Consider the following 15,018-nt stretch of genomic DNA (forward strand, 5'->3'; position numbering starts at 1 on the left):
TTCCATCCTAGGGAGCGACATACCTAATCTCCGTGGGGCCACTCTTGCTTTTGTAAGATCATGCTGATGTTCCGAGAGACGTACTAGGAGGTGCTGCTCTGCAATGAGAAAAGCATGCAACTGTCCCCACGCGTTGCCTCAGTCCCTGAGTCCCTGCAGTTTCCAGCTGTAGTAGAAGACACTAATACCCCGCAGTGGGCTGCCCTTGATGATATCACCACTGTGTGCACAGTGCTGGCTTGGAAGTCAGCTGGCTTGAGCGGCATGGCCGAGAAACCTGACGAATGATCCAAAGCAAGCATACTGGTAGTGTATAACATCGGCATTGACAGGTCTATCATATCAAGGATGACAGCTGATGGTCACTGTGGCGCCTCTGGATGAAATGGAATGGGTCGTAAAGATGAAGATGACAAGAGGCAAATTCCCAGGTGACCTCGAGCTGGGGGCCTGAGAAGCACCCACCCGCCTTCCGGAATACGTACGGTCTGCTTGCCTTCTTCTCCACCTCTATCAGCTGCAATGTTGCAGCTTCGATACTAGAATGATACGTTACTTCCACTCATGCAGCTAGGGCGATCGGCGGTCCCAGTAGCATATTAAGTCGCGCCTCGAGTAAGGAAATGTATGTTGGACCAGTGTCTCAGGTCCATTGTGTACGGAGCGTGTGGAGGACGGACAGTCAGAGTGATCTATGAATGAACAAGAGAATGTAAAGGGTCCTCACAAAAGGATAGAATCAGAGGGTTTAGCATTATGGATTTTGGGAACGTTCGAAGACAGCGTTTAGACGACCGCGACTTGCGCAATGGATGGACACAACGGCAACGGCTATCAGAACCACACATTAGAGAAAAATACATAGAGTGAGGTTCATGAGACTTACCTCTTCGACCCAAAAGCATTCTTTATCACCATCACTTTCGCTTGCCGCTTTGATCACATCATTAACATCAAGCGGCTTGAGATCGCTTAGTTGCTTTCTGTGGACCCAATACGAGACTATGCCCTGTTTTACTTGCAACCTTCCGGTTCGATATGCTGCAAGAATGGCATCGATGCTGGGGATCTGAGGAAGAGACATCTCTGGCAGATTGTTACTGGTCCCCTTCAGTTCTTGGATATGATGATAAACATCCGTACTCAGACCAGGTTTTTCATCTTTGTCAATGGGGCTGCTGAAAGGTTCATGAGCTGATATCAAATCATGTGGATAAAGTAGAAGTTGTACTGAAGGGAGGCCTTGTAGGCGAAGTAGGAGTCCAATTGTTTCTGGTATCCTTCAACAAAGTGCCCCTCTGCAATCTTTCAACGCAAGGCGGCAATGTACGCGTTAAGATCTCTGTGGATGAGAAGCTGGTTAGTTGGCCAAAATATGAGTATGTTAATCCACCTCGGGTGTTCAGGTCCAATGGACAGACTCCATCCAGGAGGGTGATTCCGCTCTGAGGAAGACACATGCCCCAGGAGCGTGGGGACAGAGAACAAAGAGATCACAGGACCACTGAACCACTAGCTTCGACGTCAGTGCACAAAAGAGACCAGTATGCGTAGACAGTTTACAAAACTAACTAAAGAGTTGGCGGGCCGCTGGAGGGTGCCGAACTCTGAAGGCCGCTCTGCTTTGATAAGATCATGCTGATGCTCCGAGAGACTTTATCCGCAAAGAGAAGTTATTAACTGGTATACGCATATACTTCACGCTGCGTTAAAAGATAGCCAGACCTGCTGTCCTTTATGATACCACCTTGATTCGTTGATTCGTCTGCACTCGACTCGAGGGGAGGTGGAGTCGAGCATATGTATTTGTCCTCCACCTGAATGAAGTTGATAGTGGTATAACTGGCTGGGTATCTGGTGTAATGGCCCGGGGACTATCAAATGTACCAACGACCGAGGGCAACGAGGAATACCTCGTGTCCTCTCTCCATGACCAACTGCCTGCTTGCAGGATTTGTACCGGGAGCCATATTCACTTACCAAGAGGAAACACTGTTAGCTTGCTGTCTCCCCCGCCATCTGGCAAGAAATCCAGTGCTCTTGCACTGCGTCCAAAGGCAGATTGAAAAGCTAGGTACCTAGGTACCCAGGTAGAAAAACCTCATTTAAGACTTCAATCCCGCGACGGGTGATGCCTATCATCCCCTGGCATCGTCCCATTCCCCATCAGCCCCCAATACATCTCGCTGATCTTCATCTTCTGAAACCCCCCATCAGCCGGCCTCCTGACCATCCCAGCCTTCGCGATATCCAGAGCATGCTCATCGCGGCACCGCATGTGGTACGTCTTACGACCGACGAGGTAATCCCTGAAGGCCTCCTTCCGGATTGAGTTGAAGCTGTGCAGGACGTGGAAGACGTTCATGCCGGTCATGTAGGCGTCATTGCCCAGGCAGAAGTCCTCATCTTGGAGGTGCTTGACTGTCTTGTCCGGGTCCTTGCCCAGGGCGAGCATCTGCTCGCGGGAGAGAACGAAGGGCCGCTGGGTCTCAAAGTCCTGACAGAGCTCATTGGTGGCTGGGCAGGGTTCGAGACGGCCCGGAGGTGGGTTTTCGGACGGGAAGAGGTCGCCCTGGACTTGGGTGTCTATGAGAGGGGTCTTGATCTTGTTGGGGATGGGTGCTAGTCAGAGTCAGCTGGGTTCTACTTCCCATTGCTAACAGACCCACAGTATGAAGAGACCTGCTTGAGAGCATTGTTGAGCTCTAACGGCTGAGGGGTAGCGTGATGAAGAGGATGAAGAGTGAAGTCACAAAGAAGAGCAAATTCACAGCAATCAGTGCACACCCTCGGGTGGACAGTGGCGACGATGGAGGAGGCCCGTCAGGAGTTTCATCGCGCTTATTGAAAGTCGAAGGTGGGGGATAAAGAACCTGTGCTGTCGGAACTGCGAAGATCTGGACTCTGCTCATTTTTAATGTCGTCTGCTGTGCCCAGGCTCTTATATCTGGTTGATTTGTTCCTTTTCCATCTCCACAGAAATACCATTGTCGATGCTAATTAATTTCTTTCACTGAGAGAAAATATCATGCTGATAACTCCCACATCAATGGCATCAACATCAAAGCCAGCAGACGACTTGCACAATACATCCAAAAATATACCCAAAGACAAACCGCCAAAAATTCAAACCGATAGACGGACGGACGTCTCTGTTCCCTCAGACCTGCCAGGACGCCTGAATACAGCCCCAGCCCCAAAATCAGCAGACAGGTAACATCCATTCAACCCAACCATTGGCAGAATTTCTTACTGCATGAAGGACTCAAGTAGCTAGAGTTAGATTATGCTAGGTTATATTAAAGTCTATGTGCACAGTAGGAGGTAGTACTCGACACTTTCCAGCAAACAAGGGTACCCCTACCTTAGGTAATTTGTGGAATCTCGACATCCAATAGGATTGGAATTGGGCCGGACCTTCGGGCTTCTTTATGGCTTATGCAGACTGACTCGAGGATATGGATGTCGATCTGCAGAGGTATTATATTAAGTAGGTACTTATTTAGTTCTAGCCAAGCTTGCGCACGCAGCCGTAACAGGCGATTGCCTTTTTTTCTTTTTCTTTTTTTATCGGTTTATTTCCATATGTAAATTGCCGGACCTTGGACTCTTGATACCTGGGGTTGGATATGCAGAGTATACAGGGCATATACGGACATACTCTGGCGATAACGACTCCTATACAACTTATTATTCCGAGCTAGAAGTGTGGACACTATTCCAACATCAGCACTAGTGGTGTAATGGTTATCATCGTTGCCGTAAGTCCTTCTATTCTAGGTCCTTACCTGTATACATAATTTAACAATTCTCTCCAGTTCCAAGCAATGGATCCGCGTTCGATTCGCGGCTAGTGCATACTTTGTTTGCTTCCTCTTTTTTTTCCCTCTTCCCCTTTTTTCTCTTTACTTTTACACTCCAGTGGACGTGGATCACAATCTGCTTTCTACTGTATCAATTAGGCCTTCACTTAGGTCGTCCCATGCACCCCACTCGCCAGGTTTCCACTGGGTTCTAGCAGCCTCGCTGATCCTCATTGCCTACCAACATTGAAGAGGTGAGTTCCCTCACATCGTGTCAGGACAAGACTGTCCACTGACGGGCATCGAAAAGGCGAAACGCATAGAACTCTGCCCGTACCCTGACTTAGGCAAAATTGCAGTCGCTGACGACGTCAAGACGCGAAGAGCTCTATCCGTACCCGGACCTAGGGAAGATTGCAGTTGTGGACGAAACCGTGGAGGAGAAGCGCAGCGAACTCTATCCGTATCCTGATTTGGGCAAGATTGCGGTTGTAGATGACATTGAATAGTTGACAGCTTTCCATGTCAAATTGGAACATCTTCCATACATTGTGACGACCGATTCCACGGAGGCGTGCAAGACACTAGTGATATTGTGTTTTGCAGATGCGAAATTGGTATCGTATATATGTATATTGATCTCATCTAAGGATGTGAGTATAGAGATAGTAGACAAAATACATAATATGGCAAGAATATCCTGACAGACCATATACGCAGCTGACCCCGTCGATCCGACCAACAAGAATCGAGACTAAATGTCAATAGACCCAGTAAATCAAATCAACACAGATGTTCATACCAGATGAAGTAGAATAGCCCCAAGCCAAACGAGATGCTGTAGAGTGACAAGTGAAATAAAACACCATCCTATCCAAGAAGTCATATTATACTTGTGCAAATGAGATCATAGTGATTACGACAACCGCTCATCTGGGCGCCTGGTTCGGGCCAGGAGTGTGGCTCTCGAACAGATCCTCCAGATACGCACTGGGAGCTCTGCCCTGCGGCGGAACGTTGACGTTCAAACTACTCGTCGAAGCACCAGCATGGGACAGTCTGCCGTTATACGACCCGTCATTCCCCCTGCTGGGAGGAAGAGCCGGCGAGCCAGGCGGGCTCGGACCAAATGATCCCGTGCGGGTGTAGCCCTGGGACTGCGGCCCCATGCCGGCGGCGTAGTACCCAGCAGGCAAATAGCTCGACGCTCTGTTTCCGCTGGCGGCCATGCCTGCGCCCGCTGTGGGCGAGTAGAACAGGCCACTGTTGGTCTTCGGCATCTTTGGAGGCGCAAAGCTGTTGCGGTTGTTGCCGCCCAGTTTTTCCAAGGACATGGTCGAGCCCGCTCCATCGGCATACATGGTCGACTTCCGCTTGTTGGGACGCAGGAGAGTCTTCGTCTCCGCCTGAGAATGCGCCATGGCAGCGCGACGGACGGAGCGGTTGACGGACCACGCGACGAGCGCACGCCATGCGAGCACGGAAAGCCCAATAAGTCCCAGAATTCCACCCACAGCAATGAAGACGGTCCCTTCTGGGACGTTCGACTTCTGCATGTACGGAGCATTGGCAGTCGGGGGGACAGTCGGAGGGGGATAGTGATAATCGGCTTTGGTGGTAGGCAGACTCGGGAGGGTAGGCATGCTATCGCTCTTCGTTTCAGTTGCAGTCGGATCCGCTGTCGTTGTGGCATCCGTCGTGGTTGCGTCTGTCGCAGTGGTTTCTGCCGCTGTCGTCGTCTCCGCGGCATCTGTTGTCGCAGTTGCAGTCGCGGTGTCCGTGTTATCATTGTTGCTGTTATCGTTGCTGTTGCCATTCGAGTCTGAAAGAGGCGGAAGATCCTGTGCAGCCACCCGAGCCACCATCAAGGTGAGCAGCAGCAGGGCCAGCAGAAAGGCAGGCCGGCTGCCCAGCCTGCCCCGAAAGAGCCACATTGGGGTATCTGATCGATTGAGGCGTCAAGCGTGTGGTATCGTGTGCGCCAATCCAGTCAAAAATCTCTCCTCATTCCATTAATGCCTATGCATGTGCGGAATGGGCAGAGCAGATCGGAGAATGTTCCTAGATTCGAGACGGATGGTTCGTCGTTCACGCGAAGGCGGGCGGCCCGAACAAACAGGAAAAAGATCAACAAATGGCGGGGTGAGTCACAGGTGGTATATAGGGAATGGAAAGAAAGAGTGAGATCGATGGCAGCGTTCGATAAACGAGGGTGACGGTCAGCAACAGCAACGAGGGAACGAGCAGAGGGGGCTGGCGCTGTTCCTGCGCAGCCTCGCCCTGTTCGTCCGCGACCCCTGTGGAGGCGGAGCCCCGATCACGTGGGGTTATATTTAGTTTCCCCAGTGACCCAGAGCTGGGCCACCTGATATCAAGAAGCAGACTACGCAAGAAAACTCGTGGCTGTATTAACATATATAAGCTGGAGGCTGGTTTTGATGTTCGTCATGTCACAGTGAGCGTAGATCCAGGCCCACCGTCGATGGCTTCACAGACTCTAGCATAATAGAAATGTCCTACGGCATGCATTGACCGCGTTTCAGGGAATATCACAAGTATACCTAGGTGATCAAGATGTAGAACGAAAACAGTTTAGAATACAGGCTCAACGCTCATCCATTACTGCTGCTTCTTCTGCGAACCCGGGGCCGTGTCCCTCTCAAAGGCGGCGTAAGGAACCTGAAGACTAGTGAGGGCCGACAGCCCGACATAGAATATGGCCAGGCAGATAAAACTAGCGATGAAACACATGAAAAGGCCTGACTCTCGTTAGCACGACAGGACACTGAGGAATATTATCGACTCAAAGGCACCGTGGACAAACCTGGAGTAAAGAACTGATACTTCTCGAATACAGACCGGTTGTCCGTGGAGTCATCCCGACGAGTATGCGCTGCATAGTCTCGTTTGAGCTCCATGTGGACAGGGTCCTGGTACACGATGTCCTGCTCGGAGTTGTACACGCCGTCGTTCGGATACTCCCTCGGGGAGGTGACGTAGAGAAGTGTGTAGCTCTGCGACGGGAGCCGCTCAATGATATCCGAGAGGAAGCCATCTGCAAGCCGTCAGCCTTTACTCCTGGAGTATATCGCGTACCCTTCTGCATCTATCACGAACCGTTGTCCACAAGCCGCTCTGCCCGCTCCGATTCCAGCGGGAGCATGGGGAAGTCAACATTGATCACACGAGGACCCTCCCCAAAGCTCGACGGGTATGATCCAGCTGCGAAAACGTCAGCCTCTCTCGTCCATTGCATCCAGTTGCAAGAGCTGGAAACTTACTCGATGCGTCGATGTCTGTAGTCTCGACGCTGCATTTCTTCTTCAGCGTATCCTGAATGTACTTGGAGTCCAGCACCCCCGCGACCTCAGCGACGGTAAAGTTCGACCGGATCGCTGCATCTCTGCCCAGCACCCTCTCACGTAACCGGGGTGCCGACTTGCGCGTGGAGAAGTCCGTGGCATGGACGCCCGGCTGGGACGCAATGACGTAGTAATCCGTCGGACAGGCGCTCAGTTTCGAGGCGACATCGTCGAGCAGAGACGTGGCGGTCTTTATTCCTGATGAAGACGTGGAGATCCTAGAACGAGCTTGTTAGCTACCATCGTGCCTAGGGAGGCAGGTATCCGCTTTAGCCGGACAGCCAGCATGGCTGCGACGGGGTAAACAGAACGTACTCTGACGTGGAGGCGAAGAAGAATGGAGAGGTATCTCTGAAAGCCTCGACGGCCACCGCTCCAAAAGCGAGCAGCCCGACCTTGCCCAGATGCATGGTGTCTTTTTCTGGTGCTTGCTGGGAGCGCGGACAAGCTTCTGCCTTGCACCGGAGTTGATGTTCGAGCTGGATGGCTGGCTTCGGAGGCGGTCGAGTCTCGACCAACCAGGAAACGGGCTTGGCGAGAGGTGCTTGCCCGGCAGCCTCTTCACGCAGCGGTGCGCAGGTCTTGGAAATTTGCAGACAGCACAATTTATTCCAGAAGCCCACAATATTTTTTAGTCTAAAAAGAAATAAAAAAATTACCGGCCATGGGACCACAGGCCAAAAGACGCAAGTTGACCAGCGCAGTCGAAGAAATCACCTTCGATCCCGTCGCCCGCCATGAATTTCTTACGGGCTTCCACAAGCGCAAAATGGCGCGGATGAGGCATGCGCAGGAGATTGCGGAGAAGAAGGCTCGCGAGGAGAGAAGGCTGGAGCGCAAGAAGGTTTGTCTTTTTTCTCGTCAAGTAAAAAAATCGCTTTTTTACATACGATCTAACTCTATGTGCAGATCCGCGAGGAACGAACAGCGGAGTTCCAGCGCGTCATGGAGGAGAACCGAAAACGGATGAAGGAGCTTACTGGCGACAGCGACTCTGAGTCTGGCAGCAATTCAAATAGTGAGGAAGAGGAATGGGAGGGTTTTGCAGAGCCGCCAGCGGTCGACTACGAAGCCGAGTATATTGACGAGGACAAGTACACTACGGTTACAGTGGAGGAGATGGATCCCTCAAGAGAAGGGCTATACAAGGCAGAAAAAGAGGACTCAGATACGGAGGAAAGCAGTCAGGATGAAGAGGCCGCTGAGACGGCCCCTGATTCCAAGAAGCCAGCCAAGAAAACCAAAGCAGCCGGCAAGACAGATAAGCCAAAGAGGAAGAGAAAGAAGTTCCGCTACGAATCCAAGGAGGAGCGCAAGCTGACGCGGATGAAGGAGCGGCTGGGGAACAGGAAAAAGGCCGAGGCGCGGCGGCAGCGATGATTGATATTGTCCAGTTGCAGACGTATGAGTTCGAACTCCTGATGGAACAAATATACCAGGGAAATACCATTAATCACGCTCTATGTACCACAGAAAATATGGTTGTAGGGTGACACCTGTGGGAAGGAACTAAATAATATGTAATAAGGTGGCGCAGATAACGGCCAATGTAGGGACAGACCGGACAAGCGGGAGGAAAGATGGACTAGGCTGTCTGCAGAGCAAAAGAGATATGTCCCAAATGTGCAAAGAGTCGATGAAGGAAGGCTGAATCCGGCATCACCCGGCGCGCTATACCCATGTACAATCCGTCCTTTAGACGTTGCTTATAGAAACCTCCAGATCGTGCAGCTCCTTCTGCAATTCCGCGTACTTCTTCGACATCTCCTCGTACTTGGCCTCCCACTGGTCGCGGGACGCCTCCAGAGCCTGCACCTTGCGCTCGTAGTGGCCGGCCTTGACGTCGGTTTGACGGAGCCTGTGCCGTTAGCGATGAGATCTGTGAGACGGGTGGATGAAGGACATACTTCTCGTTGGTCTCACGCAGAGTCTTGTCGGCCTCTTCGGCCTCCTCCTCGAGCAACTGAAGGCGTCTCTGGAGGGCCTCGTTCTGGGCGTCGTGCTGGGCACTGTGGCTGGCAGCATCCTTGGCCTCCTTGAGGTCGGTCTCCAACTTCTCCACCTGCGACTCGAGGATCTGGTTGCGGTGGGTGAGGGATGTGATCTCCTGTTCCTTGGCCAGGTTCTCCTGCTCAAGGCTCTTGACCTTGTTCTTGAGCTCCTCAACCTGTGCCTGGGCCTCATCCGCCTCCAGGCGGAGAGCGTTCATTTTCTGCAGGGCACATGTCGTCAGTACGCTGTCACGGTGATGTGCAAGAGAGATCCCGATGGACGGGGGATGATGCCCGTTCAGGCAGCAGCTGGAGCTACTACCCCGCCCATTCGCAGTATGCACTCACTTCCTTGATCTTATCCATGATGGCTGGAGATTATCGAGATGACGGAAGCGATGCTATGAGAGAGGAAGGTAGAAGAGTTCGACAGGCTTTCGCACAGCGAGAACCGGCGTGGAAGGTTATAACGTGGAGGCTTCGTGGTTGGGGGGGAGAGTGGAGGAGGCGTGCTGGCGGTAAGCTGGACGGTGCGTGACGGCGCCGAGGCGGGCCTGCGGTGCCTGCGGTTTCAGGAGCGCCGCGGTGGAGGCGACCCATGGATCATCTGTCTCCACGGGCAACCGCCCAAACAATAGTACTATCTAGAACCCTACTATCGAAGCCTGGCATCGAAAAGCACGACAGGTAGGTCGACGAGCAGAACAAGACCGCTGACGACGACGACGTCGACGACCATGAGCACCATGCTCGCCCTGCGCGACCAGGAGAACCTGGTACACGCCCACCAGACCACCGCGGCTGCGAAGCCCTTGAACCAGGGCACCCGACAATTGCAGCCCAAGACGCCAGGCACCAGGGCCCCAAAGACGCCGTTTAAGGTCCCGCTGAACGATGAGAACGATCCCCTGGCCTTTGGCAAGAAGACCATCAAGCTGAATGGCAACCGCAATGAAAACGCCATCAAGCCGGCCAAGGATGCCTTTATCACCCCGCTGGGTAGGATGCTTCAGGCGTACGTGTAGAACGGTCGAGCTGACGGATGACTGCTACAGGGCCGCGAAACCGTGCCCCTCTGGGCATGAAAACGACCAATGCCAAAGCAAAAGGCCTGCAGACTCCAGCACCCGGCACGGTCAAGCCGGAGAAGACAAACAAGAGGAACTCTACAGCCCAGAAACTCAAGAAGGCAGCTCCCTTGGTCCAGCCCAGCAAGACGGAGCTGCAGGAAAAGTTGGCGGATGATGATGATGTGCCAGATATTGAGTATATGCCGCCGAAGCCAAAGGGTTAGATGTGCCGTTGTGTCTCGAGCCGAGCAGCTGTGACTAACGTTTCATAGAACTACCTGACGAGCCCGATGACATCATCTACGACACGACGTTCCCCCAGTTCCAGGGCAAAAACATAGCATTGGGGTTGGAGAAGGTGTACGGAGACAACGAGGTCGGAGAGGACGGGCTTACGAAGAAGGAGCGCCAGCTCAAGGAGGACTCGATTGCGTACGACAAGATGGTGGATGAGATGATCCAGAAGCAGGTCGACAACATGGAGCTGCTGGGCATCAATGTCCGCGAGTATCCCGATGAGCCTTGCCTCGAGGAGATACAGAAGCAGCGCGAGGAGGAGGAGCGCCACGCGAAGGAAGCCAGCAAGGCCAAGCAGGAAGCCACCACGATAAGACGCACCAGGAGCGTCTCGACCGTCAGGGCCCGCGCCGCAGCCGCAGCCCTCAACTCCTCAGCATCTCCGTCTCTTGATGAGGAGAAGCCTGCTGCTGGCCCCAAGACGAGGAAGGCCTCCTCCTCCTCCACTACAAAGAAGAAAACACCTGCTCCCACGAATCCATCTTCTATGCGAGCCGCCGCGGCAGCTGCCAATTCCAAGACAACCGTCGGGTATTCCAAAGGCCGCAGTGTGTCGTCAGCGCTTCAAGGCAAGACGACCAAGGCAGAATCGGAGAAACCCGCACCCAACAGCATCCTTTCGCCGGAGAAGTACATGGAGCTATACGGCCCACCCCCATTTGGAAGCGACATGTGGATCCGGTGTAAGATGGCTGGCTGCCTCAAAGACGACAAGGGCGCGGATGACGAGGTTGAAGAGGTGCTCCCGATATACGAGGAGGACGAGGAAGAGCTGAATTTCCAGCTGACTCTGTAGGGTATTTCTGGAGTATTTGTCTCGGGGAGAGCTGGAGCAGAATGGAACATCACGTTGGGCAACTCGACTGGGCGTTAGGGTTACGGACTTACTGACGGCATGGTTCATTATTATTTTGGGTATCGACGAATTAGCAGGATCATGTAGCGCGTATGCTCGGGCATGGATTCGATGAGCAGATATCAATTGGCGTTTGCTGGAAGCCGTACGGGTAAGACGAGGACTCGAGTAGGCAATAGCATCATCTTATTCATGATTCACTGGCATTATTTCGGCTGTTCGCGAGGCTGGGAGCCCACAGCCGCGCTGCCGGCACATAAGGGGAAGTCGAGGCTGCGGATCCCGATGTTTCAGGGTCCACCGTGCTCGCGATGTCCGCACGCCGAGCACCAGCGTCGGACCTGGCAGGCCATCTGGCCCATCTCCAGGCAGAAAGAAAAGATAAATATACAGAACTGGCGGGAACCAGCAGGTGAAAAAGTATCTGAAAAAGAAAAAAGCAACACAATTGTGACGCCGTCTGCTGAGAAATCGCTCCATCGCGCGGCGGTGTGGCCTGGCCGGAGCTCCAGCAGCCTAGCAGCTAGTAGCTCAACATCACGGGTCCCTAGCGCGCCCACCACCGAACTCCCCAGCAGCACCTCAGCGTCTCTCCGCCACCTCTTCCCCCGAGCAGCCGGGAACGACACGGTGTCAGTCTCAATTCTACGGACTGTCGACTGACTCGACTCAATTCGCCCCCCTGCGCCATGGCGAGAACGCACTCCGAGTCCTCTGAGGACTTCGAGTTCATCGAGACTCCTGCCGCCCCGTCGCCCGCTCCTCCGTCGAGCGACTGCGGTGTGCGGACGACGTCTGTAAGTCTGCTGTTGAGCTCGTGAAGGACGATACGAAGAATGGCAAGTTCTGACTCTGCTACAGTACCCTGCAATCAAGAATGCCCCTCTCCCAGCAGATGCTGCCGGCAGTGACAGCTTCTCCAATGTGCTCCTCATCTCTCTGCTCGTCCTCGTCCCCTGGTACTTCGCCCGCCAGGTGGGCGGAGGCTTCTACACTACCATCTTCTTCGCCATCTTCACGACGATCCCCATCCTGATGGTCTTCTGGACCGTGGCCTCGTCCATCTCTCCCCGCAAGAATGAGAAGGCCAAGTACCCTGGCCGCCCCGTCGAGCACTACCTGCACTTCCACAGCGAGCATGACCGTGCCAAGTACCACGGCAAGAGCAAGATCCCCATGGAGACCTTCTACGAGAAGTACTTCAACGGGGAGGTCGAGTTCAAGGGCGACGCTCTCGAGTGTCTCGAGTACCGCCACGACTGGGCCAGCTTCCGCTTCACCATGGGCCTGTACAAGCACTTCCTCTTCGGCTTTATCCCGGAGTTGCTGGTGCACAGCCGTTCTCAGGGTATGTAGAATCCTCAATGGCAAATAATTGCACGTCTAACTTTATTTGCAGATGAGGAGCAGGTCCGCGACCACTACGACCGCGGCGATGACTTCTACGCGTGGTTCCTTGGTCCCCGCATGATCTACACCTCGGGCATCATCGGTGACATCAACAAGGAAGAGACCCTCGAGCAGCTGCAGGACAACAAGCTGGCCGTCGTCTGTGAGAAGATCGGCCTGAAGCCCGGCGACACTATGCTCGACCTTGGCTGCGGCTGGGGCACCCTGGCCAAGTACGCCTCTGTCCACTACGGCGCTCACGTTACCGGTATCACTCTGGGCCGCAACCAGACCAAATGGGGTAACAACGGCCTGCGCAAGGCTGGCATTGACGAGTCCCAGAGCCGCATCCTGTGCATGGACTACCGCGACGCTCCCCCTGTGCCCGGTGGCTACAAGAAGATCACCTGTCTCGAGATGGCTGAGCACGTCGGTGTGCGCCACTTCAGCAGCTTCCTGTCCCAGGTGTACGAGATGCTCGACGACGACGGTGTTTTCTTCCTGCAGATCGCTGGTCTCCGCAAGTCCTGGCAGTACGAGGACCTGATCTGGGGTCTCTTCATGAACAAGTACATTTTCCCCGGTGCCGACGCCAGTACCCCTCTCGGTTTCGTCGTCGACCGCCTCGAGGCCGCCGGTTTCGAGATCAAGGGCATCGACACCATTGGTGTTCACTACTCCGCGACCCTCTGGCGCTGGTACCGCAACTGGCTGGGCAACCGTGAGAAGGTTGAGGCCAAGTACGGCAAGCGATGGTTCAGAGTAAGCCAGCCCCGTCTCTTCCCTTGATAGAAAGAGTTTCAGCACTGACATCCTCCAGATCTGGGAGTACTTCCTTGCCTACTCGACCATCACCTCCCGCCAGGGTGGTGCCACCTGCTGGCAGATCACCCTGGTCAAGAACATCAACTCGACGCACCGTATCGAGGGCATCAACTCGCAGTTCGGCCTGACCGGGGCTCGCCAGGCCGCCATCGACAACGTTGGCCACGGCACCCTCCCCAGCGCCAACGTCCCCCCTGCTGCTGTTGCCGGCAAGGAGAAGGAGCAGGAGTAAATCAGTTACTCCTGTAACTCTTAACTCCTAACTGCCACAGTAAGGCAAAGCCAAGTCCTCATTTTCAACATGCTGCCCTAGAATACCTACCTATCTACCCAGCAAGCAGAACGAAACGTGAAACGACCGGAATTCAATTTGATTGTAACTGAATAGAAATAAAACCCGGTAGAAAGAAAGATGACGCAAATTGATGTATTTGATGGATGTATTGATTGATGGACGAAAGAATCTGAAAAAAAAACAACCTTTGCTTGTTTCTGTGTGATTTATATCTTACAAGTATACCTATCAGTCGGGTATGAAACGAATCGATGTCTGGAATGTACGTAGCTAAGTCAGTCGAGTACCTATGTCAGTCAGTCTTCTGTGTAGCGTATTGATTCGATTCCTTCCTTCTCTTCTTACACTAGCTTTACTTGTGATGCAGGAGGGTTTGGTATCTGCCGAGTTAGATCAATTGAAATATATTCTATAACAATGCTTGATTTGATGTGTATTGTATTGTATGCGAACCGTGCTAAATATCATCGTATGTATACCAAGCTATCGACGGTATCTGCATCTGCTAGTGTCCTTCCTAGCTAGCTGAGAAAAAAGAGGAATAAACAACCGCTGACGAGGTTCATATACCCGTAGATATAGATACGTCAAAATCATAATCATAATCATAAACCTCTAAGCCACCTATAAATAGAATATCTACCTGACCCTACTCAACCCGTTTGTACAGCTTTGCCTTATTGTTGTTGCTGCCCGCGCCGGAAGTGGCACAGCAAGCGCCAGTACTCTCCTGGTGCAACGTCGACTGGTTAAACGCCTGATTGGACGGCGGGACGCCCAGGGCCGGGTTCTTGGTGAAGAAGCCGTCCGGGCGGAGCATCACGCTGATCCGCTCCATCGGCATCACGGGGAAGTCCTCCGCACGGGGGTTGTGTGTCAGACCAAATGCTACGTTCCGGTTGGTTAGTTATCTACCCAATCTACCTACCTGCTGGGAGCGGGAGGGGGACGACTTACTATGCCAGAGGACGACGTCCTCATTCTCCGTCGGGTCGTTACGCTTGACCCAGTTCTCGACACCGTCGGAGCATTTGCTCTGGTTCGTGAACTCGCCTGCCGCGTACAGCTCGTCGTCCTGGTACTTGGTGACCCAGATGGGGCTTGGTCGCGAACTGGGCGCGCTTGTAGTT

General features: G+C 53.3%; 9 protein-coding genes and 1 non-coding gene across 10 annotated transcripts in view; 4 read left to right on the forward strand and 6 right to left on the reverse strand.

Moving 5' to 3' along the window:
* Window positions 1–786: 786 nt before the first annotated feature.
* On the reverse strand, window positions 787–1,084 carry VTN00DRAFT_5835 (uncharacterized protein; the record flags this gene model as incomplete). Its single annotated transcript, XM_069432409.1, has 2 exons — window positions 787–831; window positions 887–1,084. 2 exons carry the CDS (start codon window positions 1,082–1,084, stop codon window positions 787–789), a joined length of 243 nt encoding a protein of 80 aa, XP_069288272.1.
* A 1,029-nt stretch (window positions 1,085–2,113) lies between these two features.
* Window positions 2,114–2,912, reverse strand: VTN00DRAFT_5836 (uncharacterized protein; the record flags this gene model as incomplete). Its single annotated transcript, XM_069432410.1, has 2 exons — window positions 2,114–2,622; window positions 2,711–2,912. The coding sequence occupies 2 exons, from the start codon at window positions 2,910–2,912 to the stop codon at window positions 2,114–2,116; spliced, it is 711 nt and encodes a 236-aa protein (XP_069288273.1).
* Window positions 2,913–3,729: 817 nt separating this feature from the next.
* Window positions 3,730–3,858, forward strand: VTN00DRAFT_t88. Its single transcript has one exon. It is a non-coding gene; the product is annotated as a tRNA-Leu (tRNA).
* An 874-nt stretch (window positions 3,859–4,732) lies between these two features.
* VTN00DRAFT_5837 (uncharacterized protein) lies at window positions 4,733–5,737 on the reverse strand (the record flags this gene model as incomplete). Its single annotated transcript, XM_069432411.1, has 1 exon — window positions 4,733–5,737. One exon carries the CDS (start codon window positions 5,735–5,737, stop codon window positions 4,733–4,735), a length of 1,005 nt encoding a protein of 334 aa, XP_069288274.1.
* Window positions 5,738–6,422: 685 nt separating this feature from the next.
* VTN00DRAFT_5838 (uncharacterized protein) lies at window positions 6,423–7,575 on the reverse strand (the record flags this gene model as incomplete). The annotated part of the gene is made up of 5 exons (XM_069432412.1): window positions 6,423–6,562; window positions 6,628–6,858; window positions 6,921–7,025; window positions 7,085–7,383; window positions 7,481–7,575. The coding sequence occupies 5 exons, from the start codon at window positions 7,573–7,575 to the stop codon at window positions 6,423–6,425; spliced, it is 870 nt and encodes a 289-aa protein (XP_069288275.1).
* A 254-nt stretch (window positions 7,576–7,829) lies between these two features.
* VTN00DRAFT_5839 (uncharacterized protein) lies at window positions 7,830–8,545 on the forward strand (the record flags this gene model as incomplete). Its single annotated transcript, XM_069432413.1, has 2 exons — window positions 7,830–8,009; window positions 8,075–8,545. 2 exons carry the CDS (start codon window positions 7,830–7,832, stop codon window positions 8,543–8,545), a joined length of 651 nt encoding a protein of 216 aa, XP_069288276.1.
* Window positions 8,546–8,860: 315 nt separating this feature from the next.
* VTN00DRAFT_5840 (uncharacterized protein) lies at window positions 8,861–9,522 on the reverse strand (the record flags this gene model as incomplete). The annotated part of the gene is made up of 3 exons (XM_069432415.1): window positions 8,861–9,023; window positions 9,073–9,377; window positions 9,505–9,522. 3 exons carry the CDS (start codon window positions 9,520–9,522, stop codon window positions 8,861–8,863), a joined length of 486 nt encoding a protein of 161 aa, XP_069288277.1.
* Window positions 9,523–9,893: 371 nt separating this feature from the next.
* On the forward strand, window positions 9,894–11,319 carry VTN00DRAFT_5841 (uncharacterized protein; the record flags this gene model as incomplete). The annotated part of the gene is made up of 3 exons (XM_069432416.1): window positions 9,894–10,155; window positions 10,212–10,445; window positions 10,499–11,319. The coding sequence occupies 3 exons, from the start codon at window positions 9,894–9,896 to the stop codon at window positions 11,317–11,319; spliced, it is 1,317 nt and encodes a 438-aa protein (XP_069288278.1).
* A 749-nt stretch (window positions 11,320–12,068) lies between these two features.
* On the forward strand, window positions 12,069–13,825 carry VTN00DRAFT_5842 (uncharacterized protein; the record flags this gene model as incomplete). Its single annotated transcript, XM_069432417.1, has 4 exons — window positions 12,069–12,176; window positions 12,241–12,727; window positions 12,779–13,530; window positions 13,589–13,825. 4 exons carry the CDS (start codon window positions 12,069–12,071, stop codon window positions 13,823–13,825), a joined length of 1,584 nt encoding a protein of 527 aa, XP_069288279.1.
* Window positions 13,826–14,537: 712 nt separating this feature from the next.
* VTN00DRAFT_5843 (uncharacterized protein) overlaps window positions 14,538–15,018 on the reverse strand; it is a gene marked incomplete at both ends in the record, with an annotated part of 3,633 nt that continues 3,152 nt past the window's right edge. The window contains 2 exons of the mRNA XM_069432418.1: window positions 14,538–14,776; window positions 14,846–15,000. Coding sequence (XP_069288280.1) covers window positions 14,538–14,776; window positions 14,846–15,000 — 394 coding nt within the window. The remainder of the gene's footprint in view (window positions 14,777–14,845; window positions 15,001–15,018) is intronic.

Source organism: Thermoascus crustaceus, assembly GCF_041956765.1.
Source record: "Thermoascus crustaceus strain CBS 181.67 unplaced genomic scaffold VTN00scaffold_3, whole genome shotgun sequence".
Classification (NCBI taxonomy): domain Eukaryota; kingdom Fungi; phylum Ascomycota; class Eurotiomycetes; order Eurotiales; family Thermoascaceae; genus Thermoascus; species Thermoascus crustaceus.